Genomic DNA, 12,282 nt, shown 5'->3' on the forward strand with positions numbered 1-12,282 from the left:
AAGCGGAAGAGTGAGTCCCTGCGCCCTCTGCTGGTAGTCTCTGGAAAAGTAATGACTGGAAAGCCTCAAAGCTGCGTTCAAGAGGGCAAGAACTGTTCGCAAACTCCAACGACCAGAAGCTGCAAATGAGAGAAACAGTCCTCACCAATTTATTTTTGCACATTTCTTGGACAAGTTTAAGGATTTGCACTTTAAATTCTTGCACTATGAATTTATTCGTTTGAATAATGTTCGCTAACAACTGAAAACAATCTTGAACGCGACTTATAGCGACTGTTGACAACCAGGACGATGGTGACCGTAGGTGAGTTGGCCATAATCTATTGTTTCCCTTAAAAATCATATTAGTTGTCAAGAATTTGAAGATTTCGTCTGTATTTTCATTTAAATGTATATTTGCAAGTTTCCACCTCCTCACCAGAATTAACAACGCAAAGCTAAGCCAGGAGTAGTTAGCATCTTACTACCTATGCTAAGGAAGTAAGCTCGTTTTAATGTGTTGCAGTCGAGCTGCTGAGTCTCCTGTTGGTGTCAGTGCTGTGGGGCTGCACCAACCCTTTCCTAAAGAGAGGCACCGAGGGGATAGAAAATGTGACAAAAACCAGCAAAGTGGCACAGCTGCTGGCGGAGCTCAGGTTTCTCTTTCTTAACATCAAGGTAGGTTTTGAGACAGCAGATTCGCGCATTTTAAGGTAGACTGTATGTTACTGTAACTGGCTCAGTTGCTCCCTCTCCCTTGTGTTGCTCTACAGTACCTGGTCCCATTTCTATTAAACCAGAGTGGTTCAGTGGTCTACTATTACACACTTTCAACCACAGGTGAGACCTAGCACAAGTGTAGCCTGAAACACTAATGAGAACTTACCAATAGAGGTGTGCGGATCGGGCCAAATATTGAGTGTATCGATACCAGCGATCGATATTTTGTTTCTGTGTTAAATAAAGTGTTTTGGGGTTTTGGGTTTTTTTGGAAATATATCTCAAACATGCGCTATGAAGAATGGCTGAACCTTTTTGTGTTGACTATCTGTCTGTTTATTTATAGCCTACAGCATAATTAAACAACAGAAGTTGACCCAAAGTGCTTTAGAGCCAGGTACATTTACATTCCAGGTCTCCAAAAAAAAAAAAAAAAAAAAAAACCCAGTTTCTGAATGCATGAAAACCTTATAAGTGTTTAAGTTATAAGTGTTATTATTTTGAAAAGTAGTCAAAATCACAGTAAATCACAAAGTTTTAATGGTCATTAAAATGTGTTCAAAATTTCAAATGATGATTCATCCCATGAATCATGACACACTGATATACCTATATAAGCTATATGTATAGGCTAAAAGTATCGGTATTGGTTTAGTATCAGTATTACTGGCCCTATATTTACTTTATATCAGATCATACCAGAATTTCCTGTATCAAATGCCAATAAGCCACCGTAGATTAGTTTTTCACATGGCTTACTGGATAAATGTTAAATGTAATTTCTTTTAAACACTACAAGCAGAAAATCATCATACTTAATGGAACATGTTTGAGAAATTACTTTTATTGCTTTACTTGACACAGACTGTCACTGTATGCCTTCTTTGTAGACTAGAAATTCATTTTTTTTTAAAAACCTTTCTTCTCATCCAGAGTTATCATTTGCTGTTCCTGTAGCCAACTCCCTCACCCTCCTTTGCACTCTGCTAACTGGCAAGTTTCTGGGAGAAGAGATTGGAGGCAAACGTAAGTCACTCATGTGATAACACTACATTTGTTTGCTTTTTTTAAAATAATGAGGCCAGTCACACAACCGGTGGTATTTATCTAGAAAAGGAAAGATTCAGATGCTGATTTTGAAAGTCAGACTTTAAGCTGTTTAGAGTCATGATTAAAAAGAAAATTAACCACTCTCTAATTCAAAGGTTTTGCATATCAGGAAGCAATAAAAATCATCTGATGCTTTGCAGTTCTTCAAATTAAGTAAATACAGTGTCGGTTGTACTAAAGAACATAGCATATTACACGCTGTCATTATTTATGTAACGTAAACTAAGCCAAATGAAGAAGGATTATGTGAAACGCTAAATACAACCTTACTTCTTCTACAGGAATTAATAGGGTATTTAGGAGCCAGATTAGTAGATTACAGATGTCATTATTCGGTGGAAAAGCATTTAGGTCAATTACCATACTTCCAGAGAGTGGACATGCCAGGAAATTAATCCCAAGGTCAGATTGTGCAATTCTCAGACAAACTTGAAAAAAAGAAAACCAAGAGCTACATCTCAGACTCTACAAGCCTCCGTTAGCATGTTAAATGTTAAAGTTTATGACAGTTCAGTTAGAAAAAGACTGAACAAGTATGGCTTGTTTCGAAGGGTTACCAGGTCAAAGCCTCAGCTTTCTAAAAAGAACATGGCAGCAGAGCTGTGGTTTGCAAAGCTGCAGCTGAACAAACCGCAAATCTCCTGGAACAATGTCCTTTGGAGTGACGAGACCAAAATAGAAATGTTTGGTGATAATGCACAGAGTCACATTTGGCAAAAATCAAACACGGCGAATCAGCACAGACACCTCATACCAACAGTCAGCACAGTGATGGAGGGGTGATGATTTGGACTTGTTCTGCATCCACAGGACCAGTAACTGCACCTTGCAGTCACTGTGTCAGCATCCGTAAGCCAAGGTGTTCTAGTCAAATGAGAGGCTACATGTGTGTCTGACAGCTAAAGCGTGACTTGATCCTAACCCTTGCAACACCACAGCTACAACAGAATCGCTGCAAAAGAAAAGAATAGAGGTGTTGCAATGACCCAGTCAAAGTCCAGACGTCAACCTGAAATGCTGTGCTTAAACAAATCCCCGCTAACCTCAATGAACTGAAGCAACATTGTAAAGGTGATTGGGCCAGAATGATGTGACAGATTGAGTCATACAGAAAACGATTACTTCAAGTTATTGCTGTTAAAAATTGTTCTGCAAGCTATTGAATAATGAGTTGTACTTAATTTTTTACACACTTCGTCTGTATTTTGGTTTAGTTTTTGTTTAATTAATAATGACACATATGTTGTTGTTCATCTGAAGTTGTGCTAAGACATGCTAACTGAACTGAAAGAGGGTGACATTTCTTTGTACCATGACCGTACCTAATTAATAAATACATTTTTTTAAACTTTAACTATCTTGATATCCTTGCCCACACATCTGTCTGCAGAGGCTGTCGTAGGAATGTTCCTCACCATGGCTGGCATCACTCTGTGTATTATAAGCTCCATTGATGATATTGACAGAGATACTGGGAATCAGAATTTGACCCAACCCGTGTACTGAAGGAGATCAGGATTTAAGCCAATTCCTCTGCGCCTTCAAATAAATCCTTCGCCGTAAATGGAAAGACGGGCAATGAAGCTGGAGCAGGACTGAAGAAGACGATTTAGATTCAGAGAGCAGCTCCTGAGAGCGGCGATGCTGATGGGAGAATTGTGTCTAAACAAACTCAAGCTTCAAAAGGCCTGTCCAGAAAACTCTCACACCATGTTGAGGGGGGGAAGCGGGTTCATGGAGAGTTCACCACAGAGCTTGACTCGATTTATGACGCTCGCATAGAAAAGCGGTGGTTGTTAACTTTTACTTTTAAATGCTCCGCAGCTGACTGGCATCTGCATAGATCCTGCAGAGACCACATATAAATAAGCCCGGGGTAGATGTCAGCTTCTGGTTTAATGGGGACAGTTTGTGGTGGCTGCCTTTAGCCTGCTGTAGAGTAAGAGCAAGGCAGGAGGGGACAATGTTGTTGTATAGCTTGAGGATAAAATTTTCATCTTTCGCCTTTCCTTTTACTGTTTACTCGTAATATACTGCTTTTATTTTCCAAACTACTTTTGAAAGAAAAAGACTTTAACTGTGTAAAGAGTTCAGAAATTGGTCACATGTACAGTAATATATATGTTTATTGTCACATTTAATTGATACAAGACACTGTACAGATGACTGTTAATATTGTGCTCTGTTCCTGTGTTGTTGCTGATATTTAATCAATAAATTCTTGGCAACACTACTGTTCCCCAACACTCATTTAGTAGTCACTCATTTTTCAGTATAGGTTTAAGATTTACCCTAAAAAATGTTTTTTTTTTTCTGTACGCATAGTGAATATATTGCAGCATTGAACATCTACACAGTATCAACATAAGAATCATGCCTGTAAAACTGAATGGACAATGTCATAAACGGGTGTACGATACAATAAACTTCAATCAGTTTTAGTTGAAGCTTGTAGAGCTTCTGATAGTGTATCCACCTGTTGTAGTGTTTGTTCTGCTTGCACTTCTCACGCTTACATTTTCTACAATAAAACAAACATACATTAATGTTGTTATTTGGCTCATTATCACAGTTAAAGTACTACTAATTTAATCAAACGTTCATGCGATGTGAAACTGTTAGGATGCCGTGACCTCCTGATGATGGTGGTTTTGTTCTGTTGCAACCGACGGCGCATCCTGCAGGATCTCCTGTCACAGCAACGACACTAAATCAGTGTAAAGGCAAAAGCTATCAGCAAGACGAGTTTAATGCCTTGGTTATATTGATGCCAGTAAAAACGCGATGGTGTTATAGGGTGTGAAGTTGGTAAACTTGCCTTTTCTTTTCTGTGCTCTGCGTGGCTGCTAGACAACGAAGGCCTCGACTTTGAAGACGTCTGCTTCAGCTCCTTTTGAAATGAAAGTCACAAAGATTTTGCCTCCACGTGCTGAAGTTCTGTATTTGTTCAATTGATTAATTAGCTACTCGTGGGTGTGAGTGTGTACCAGTATTTCAGCTTTGGACTCCTGCTCCTCTTCAGATAGTAATGCCTTTTAACGGCACAAGAACAAAAATGGATAACCCTTTTAATGTGAACACGTGAATTACGATTAAATGTAAACAACCCACCCACACGAACCGTACCTGCTTTCCACTGTACTTGTGTGGGTGCTCCTCGTCGTCGTGCTGCTCACCCTTGATAATTTGTGCTTGTCTCTTGAGAGAAATAAATAGTGTTTTTTTTAATGCTTTTGTTCAAAATGTGCAGCATGCATGTACTGTCCTTGTGACAGTGAATTAATAATTACTCCACATGCATGCAGGACAACTATTATTCAGTGGTATTTTTGGTTTTGCTTGTACAGGAGTGAGTGATGAGTGTTATTTCTCATATCTAACAAAACATGTTAGATATGGCATAAAAAATGCCTACCATCTGTTTGTTCTGCAGAGGATCCTCTGGGTTAGTTAATTCCTCCTCCTCCACTATTTCTGCAGCTCTCTTTGGAAAGGAAATATGATTAAAATTTAGATTTAATCTCACTTCTATAATATTAAGGGCAGACAAACGCGCCCACCTCAGTCATATTTTAGCATTTAATTATCTTCTATTCAATTATGAGTCTGAAATGACGCAGAGGTGCCTGAAGCTAACCTGATCAACAGGAAGCTCTGTAGCTGTATTTTCATCCTCCTGCACCTCCTCTGCCCCTCGTACCTCTTCTCTCCTTTTCTGTGCTGAACTTTTAAATACACTGGGCTGGCCTGTCATGGGTAGATATCAAAAGTTTTTTACCACCAAAAAGTGGAGATACTCCTTAAGACTGATTGGATTTCATGAAATCCTCACCAGATCCATTGCTGAGCGGTGGTCTCGTTTGCATTCGATTCTTCCGGATCTTGACCGGCCTGGCAAAAAACGTAGAGGTCTCATCTGCTCCCTCTCTCCTGCTCCTTTGCTGGGAAGCTTGTGGGGCTGCAGCTTCATCTCCTGTTGACTTCACCCTCCGACCGTCTGACTGAAATTCATGGGTCACATTGAATATGTTACATAACAAACACTAAATTATATAAATACTCATAATATAGCATCATATAGTGTGAATATAAGTCAGTGGAGACTTGTTTGTTTGTTTGACCTCTGGGGAGTCAAGGAGAGCTGAGTCACTGCATTGGTCTTCAGGCCCACTTCCTGCTTTCCTGTTCTAATGGGGGAAAAAACAGAAGTTGTTCATAGCCTGTTAATGTTTTCTTCTGACAGCTGCCAATCAGACCTGACATTTAGGCTGGAAAATAACGATCCTAAAACTGTATTTTAAGACATGAAAATAAAGCAAGTAACTGAATGCAGAGAGAGAGGAGGAGGATTACCTCAGCTCTCCTTAACATCCTTCTCTTCCCAGGGTAATAGCTACAAAATGAAGAAACATAGTTATTAAAAAATGGGAGAGAGGAATGTGTGGGATATTGTTCTCTTCTTGTTTCCAGTCGTCTGATTATTATTCATGTGTTAGCACAGACTGACTGTTTTGTTTTTTACAAAGGAACTTCCATGATTGTACCTCTCTGTAGTTTTGGAGATTAATAGCTCCACATATGGGAGTTTCTTGAACCTCTCAGTTCCCACGGCAACATAGCAGCGGCCAGTCTCCAGCTCCCCAGCTGAGGACACGGCCACTCCTTCTAGAGAACACAACCTGAAAAACGTACAGGGGTTCGATATTTACTTTATTAGATCTTTCTGTTTGTATTTCACAGAGCTATTGGGAATGTTTTTGACCTTCTGTGTAATGGTGTCACTGACCTGCGCACCGCACCGGTCCTTAGGCTGACCTTCTCTGTGATTAGACTCAAGATCTGATCCAGGTCCTGCTGCATGCTCCGAGGAATGATGAATCGGAACGGTGGACACAGGAGGTCTCCATTTCGAAAAACGCTGAACATAACAAGAAACATCTTAATTCTTGTATGCAGATATGTGATGAAAGAGTTAAGAACTGGTAATTGTTACTACTGGTCTAAGCTGGTTGTGAAAAGATAGTTTCCCAGTGGTTTCCTTAAATGAAAGATTAGGAACAATTATTTAGCAATCAAGGAATAATGAATGATAGTTTAATTAGCCACAGCAACGATATTAAATCTTCCTACAGTTGCATTACTTTAATGTGAAATTGATTTTGGTATAAGTCTGGGAAACGTGGATATTTGTTTTCAGGGCAAAGATTAGGGTGTTGTTGATTTTTTCAAACTCCCCAAAAGTGTTGCTAAAGGAAACATCAGGGGAAGCCAGTAGTAGCAGTTTATTCTCTGGAGATCTTAAGGACAAAATTTCCTCTCATCCAGTAGGTGCAGAGATAATTTAATCCAAAATGAAAGCAATGGTACTGCCAGCAAACTGTATGTAAAAAATAAATAAATACATTTCTGATACTATGTATATATGCCTCCGATAAGCAGTTCTTCCAACTCACTGTATAATGCAAGGCACAGGTATATACTTCCTCCATTTAGCTGACACATTTGGCCTCTGGATTGCTTTGACCTAGAGGGGACCAACATAAAATCAGATGCTTGCCACTGCAGAACATCAAATGCTGTCAATTTTTCATCAAGTTTCAAAATTCCCTTAACAGATTTACATCATTCCTGTCCTGCACATAAATACCACTGCATGCATATCGCCAAGAAAATCATTATCCGAAAAGTGTATTCAGCTCATATCAGCTCAAGTGCTGCAGCCATGGAAACTGACGTCACTCCAAGACTCCTCGGATGGTGCATTTAGACACGCCGTGTCTTATCTGAGGGCCCTCACCCATGTCGTCGCATAGTAATGAAATCTGGAGCCAATATCCATGTCTGCCTCTAGCTGAGCTAAATCAGTGGGCTCTGATAATCTCCTCGTTATTGTTTTTTTTTCCTTCTTTAAAGTGGCAGACGTTTAATTATTTACAATGTGTCTGAATCCAGAAGGAGGGCTCAGAATTTGAGTATTAGGCCTGCCTGAACATGTACACAGCCCTGATTACACTGGGTGGAAGCATAAAAACTTCAAACACAAACACTCAACATACGGGCACACTTCTTGTGTATCTCCACAGCAACCACAATACAGACATGTAAGACTTTAAAGCCAAAGGCCCCACCTAAAAAACAAACAAACACTTATCCAAAATAGCATCTATGCACGCTTATTCTATACTCATGTATGTTTTTTGTTCATAAAAGAAAGACTAATAGATCGCTCTACATCAGAAACACTAAGAGGTCAGTCCTGCCAGCAGGTCAGAATATAAAACAAGTACTTGTCGTGAGTGGCTCTAAAGTGTGTGTGGCTTTGAAATCAATTTAGTGTGAATGCTAAGGGAGCTTCATTATGCCTAATCCTAGCATCCTCGTCACTGTGCACTGCCTGCCTTTCATTTTACTGAAAAGGTTGAGTTCAGCCGAAGAGAAAGGATAATTTTCTTGATGAAATCGTTTGACGTTTCAATATCCCGCTGAAATTAATGAAGCTGTCACATGAGAGTACCCTGCAAGTTCTGAGTGACTGAGTGTTTGATGGACAGTGCAGTCATTAGCCCATTATATCCGCTAATCTACCTAACAGCCTGTGACTTCAATAGGAGGATAACAGGGGACATGCACGGCTAATACTTGCTCATAAGAATGGGTCGTCACTTTTAAAGGCGAATAAGGTTGCGTCAATAAACAAAAAATCCTGCACTCTTTTTAAATTTGACTTGGAAGGAGTTGAAATGATCAGCTTGATATGACTGTAGCCTGGTGGTGCATTCCTCTTGGTTAGGCTAGGATTAATCAGTTACAGATTCCTTAAAAGGACTGAAATGAAATGAAAGCCTACCTGGGTTTCCTCACGAGCAGTGGGTTGCTTTTTTGTTCTCACGTTCAGGTAACTGTGCATAAAGACAAGGGATATAACGAAGAAAACCCTAACACAGTACTTGATCTGTTTTCCAGACATCAAGTATAAATAACTTCATTTTGTTGTACTCACTCGAGTTTCTTGAATCTCTCAAAGCCAGCAGCAACATACTGGGCTCCTGTCCGTAGATCCTGCAGGTCTGTGACTCGGTGGCCCTGCCTGGGGGTGTACAGAGTCCTGACGGCAAGAGGGGCACCGATGCTCTGGGTCACTTCATTCAGAAAGGCCTCCATGGTGGCCACCTGTCGCTGGTTGACCACAAACCTGCGTCCACTGTAGAAGGGGTCTCCATTCCTATACACCACCACACTCTTCACTGGAGGCAGCAGAGATGCAGCTGCAGAGCTGGCAGCCATCTCTGAGTGCATATATGCATGCATGTATTCTCATTCATTGCACCTAATAATTGCATTTACTGAACCTTTTCATACATACACACACACACACACACACACACACTACATTCTTTGGGTTCACACATTTCCAAAAGTCACACATTAACACAAACAAATGATCCAGCTACCACTCCAAAGTGCCAAACAATGCTCTGTCACTCACATGCTCGGTGAAGAATTAAGAGGGAGAACTGCAGAAAAGCCAAAGGTGAAGATCAGTCTCTGCTGTTGTTGTGGTAGTGGTCTGTCTGGGCTCCCCCTCACCACGTTCTGCTCCTCTCTATCCCCTTCACATTCAAACACTCTCACACGGACACTACTCCACTGATGGCGGTGAGTATTTCCTGGTTGCCATAGCAGCGTGGCCAGCAATGACTGGCTTTGTGGGCCAAACCATCGGCAGAAACCACAACAAAAGAGACAGGCAAGAGGAGGGGAGAACGGGTGGGTCTCCTGCGCTGTAAGCTGAATCAATAAGATAACCTCTACAGGCAGGTTAAAAAAAGAAGAAAAAAAAAAAAGGCCAAATCCATCAAGCATAGAAGTGAGAGCAAGTGAAACAGCCAGGTGATTCTTTTTCGTAAATATTAAATATCCAAGCACAACAGAAGATCTCTCAAGGGAGTAACGAGGAAAAGTTCAGCTTTAACTTATAAATATTTTTCTTTCCCTGGGTTCTCTATAAGGACTTAAATACCAGAGGACAACAGGTGTTTAATAGGAGATTGCTGTGAACATTTGAAGGATAATTTCCTAATGAAATGAGTGATAGTGATAGCTCAGAAATATGAGCTCCTGGGAAGCATGCTCACCTGGACTTTAGTGAACAAAACTTCTCCATGCACAATTGTAAACCATCTAAAACTGGCACAGTTAATGCTCCAAGTGAAGCCCAAGCGGTAGACAGCACAACAAAGAAAACGTTGTAGTAAAATAGCATTTATTTTATTTATATACATGAAAATACACAATATACAGGTTTATTAACTTGTGCCAAACACGAAAAAGGTACTCAGTGCAGCAGGTTCCTGCGTACATGAAGGCATCACTCCCACATGTTTAAGTCCAGTTCATGGTAACGATGCCGTCAGGACACGCTAAGTTTATCCTTCAGCGACAAGTACTGTAGGAAAAAAGAAAGAAAACAGTCACTAAAAGTAACATGTTCTTCTGCATGTCTGGATGAGTGCATTCTCAGTGCATGACAACACATCTATAAAAAGTGTTGCTCCACATCTTGGCAAATTTACACACTCTGGTGCTGAAGGGCGCCTCACGGAAGCAACGAAATGTGTTAAAGATAAATTAAAGGATTTAAATCAGCTCTCAGTGTGAGGGTAAAGGGTACCGACAGCTAAACATGCTTCTACCTGATTTACACGCTTAATACATGGGAGAAAATGGGCCAAACCATCCAGCGTGCATGTTTGTAGCTGGGGGGTTTGGACTGTCCGTAATAAGTCACTGTTGACACTTACTGCAAAATTAACATTTGTTATCTGATTGTTGGATGTAGGCTCTAGAACGAAGGCTGCTTCTCAGACCTGCTGGATGAACTTATTTTGGGAACCAGTAAATAAATTCCACTATGGAGCAGAAGCAATTTTATTACAGCGGGAGACTGTCACTGCTGAATAAACGTAGGGAAGCACTACATCTCTCTCTTTCTTCGCCTTACCTTTTTCCTGCTGTCAATTGCCTGCTGAAGCCAGAGCAGCTCCATGGTCAGGGTGCTTCTATGGAAACGCAGGGCCTCTGGGGTACGGGGCACCTCCTGAGTCAAGCAGTACCGATGAGAACCTGATGGAGGGATGGCGAATTCGAAACGGCTCAAAAGGTTTCACCAAATTCAGTTTTGGATTAACACATTTGAGGCTAGACAAACTGTGTAATTAATGCAGGTGAACACTGATTGCATTCTACTTTTTAAGCTTCTGTGATTCTATTTTTAGAGGCAAAAGCTACATTAGGCTTCTCTTTTATTCACAACGGGTCACCACAGCAGGTAACTACACATGTTTCATTTGGCAGAAGGAATCCCAAAGAGATTTGTTAATCCTTTTGGGAGTTACCAGCCCTTATAACTAAATTAAGGACTGTGTGAATGCATCTTCTTTGAATCTTGAAAATTGTGACTGTAAATTTCTTAAAGACTGAACAAGAGGCAATATTTTTTAAAACACCTTCTACACACGCACACAACATGGCTCCACTTTGTGTGAAACTTTAATATACCTTTATGAGACTGAGTATAGTTCATATCTAACTCAACACTGCTCCAGACAGATGACGACCCTGCTGTGCTCTCCACCACACCGCTTTGTCTTTGGCCCTCTCCTTCCCCTCTAATAGAGCTGCTGCTGGGTAAACAGGTCTGTGAATCATCTCTCTCTGCTTCTGTCTTCTCTAGCAGGGCACAGTGATGATCTCTGTTCTCTGGTGAGAGTGCAGGGATCTGGGGAGTAGCACTGACATCTGTCTCTGGATTTAGAGGCTTAGTGGCAGGGCTGCTGGGTGGTGGACGTAGGCTGCCCTGAAAAAGCAAAAAGCAAATGCATGAGAACATTTTGTATGTGGGGTATTAAACGTCACCCTTATTCGCATAAATGCCACTTACCGTGTCTATGAACTGGGGAATAGAGATCAGCGTGTCCGTCCACTTTAAATGCGTCAGGCGCCCGTCAATCTCCTTCACGATGTCTTCAAAGTCTTCGCGTGCTTTGCAGACTTCTTTCCTTACCAGATATCCACGCGAGCATGCCTGTGGCGAGGAAAGGAGTAATTGTAGTCTCACTATCATATGAATGCTAACTATAGCAGACGTTAGCACCTGTTTTCCTGAGAAAGCAAGAGTGGCTAAGAAGCTAAACGTAGCACAGAAAAGACACCCTGAAAAATTACTCTGCGTATAAACATGTATCATCGACAGCAGATAAATTACCTGCAAATTTACGATTGTTTTCTCCCATTTGCTTCTCTCCATTGCTATGGTAACATGACTATGCCGCTACGGAGAGCGGGAGCGTAACTCAAAGCTTTTATTTACTTCCTGTGCCAAATCTAAAAAATAAAAGGTTGCCCTTGTAAGATATAACAACATATTTACATATTTTCAGATTAACCTTTCATATATGGTCATAAGTGTAATTT

The 12,282-nt window shown here is 40.8% G+C and overlaps 3 protein-coding genes across 5 annotated transcripts; 1 reads left to right on the forward strand and 2 right to left on the reverse strand.

The window, feature by feature from the left end:
• Positions 1 to 36: 36 nt before the first annotated feature.
• Positions 37 to 4,059, forward strand: tmem234 (transmembrane protein 234). The gene is made up of 5 exons (XM_026152784.2): positions 37 to 304; positions 506 to 657; positions 753 to 819; positions 1,633 to 1,725; positions 3,200 to 4,059. The coding sequence occupies exons 1-5, from the start codon at positions 292 to 294 to the stop codon at positions 3,313 to 3,315; spliced, it is 441 nt and encodes a 146-aa protein (XP_026008569.1). The 5' UTR covers positions 37 to 291; the 3' UTR covers positions 3,316 to 4,059.
• Positions 3,918 to 9,926, reverse strand: dcdc2b (doublecortin domain containing 2B). Of its 3 annotated transcripts, none has more exons than XM_026152783.2 (15): positions 9,296 to 9,926; positions 8,810 to 9,031; positions 8,657 to 8,708; positions 7,263 to 7,333; positions 6,596 to 6,727; positions 6,354 to 6,488; positions 6,163 to 6,202; positions 5,931 to 5,996; positions 5,642 to 5,810; positions 5,447 to 5,556; positions 5,225 to 5,293; positions 4,936 to 5,007; positions 4,797 to 4,841; positions 4,628 to 4,699; positions 3,918 to 4,499 (listed from the first exon to the last, which is right to left on the reverse strand). In XM_026152783.2, exons 1-15 carry the CDS (start codon positions 9,670 to 9,672, stop codon positions 4,428 to 4,430), a joined length of 1,704 nt encoding a protein of 567 aa, XP_026008568.2. In that variant the 5' UTR covers positions 9,673 to 9,926; the 3' UTR covers positions 3,918 to 4,427. The 3 variants fall into 3 exon arrangements, with proteins under 3 accessions (XP_026008568.2, XP_026008567.2, XP_026008566.2); XM_026152782.2 differs by having other exon boundaries at positions 8,810 to 9,095; XM_026152781.2 differs by having other exon boundaries at positions 8,810 to 9,926.
• Positions 9,927 to 10,055: 129 nt separating this feature from the next.
• Positions 10,056 to 12,184, reverse strand: iqcc (IQ motif containing C). The gene is made up of 5 exons (XM_026152331.2): positions 12,074 to 12,184; positions 11,750 to 11,893; positions 11,368 to 11,665; positions 10,811 to 10,932; positions 10,056 to 10,255 (listed from the first exon to the last, which is right to left on the reverse strand). Exons 1-5 carry the CDS (start codon positions 12,113 to 12,115, stop codon positions 10,220 to 10,222), a joined length of 642 nt encoding a protein of 213 aa, XP_026008116.1. The 5' UTR covers positions 12,116 to 12,184; the 3' UTR covers positions 10,056 to 10,219.
• Positions 12,185 to 12,282: the final 98 nt, after the last annotated feature.

Source organism: Astatotilapia calliptera, chromosome 19 (assembly GCF_964374335.1).
Source record: "Astatotilapia calliptera chromosome 19, fAstCal68.1, whole genome shotgun sequence".
Taxonomy (NCBI): domain Eukaryota; kingdom Metazoa; phylum Chordata; class Actinopteri; order Cichliformes; family Cichlidae; genus Astatotilapia; species Astatotilapia calliptera.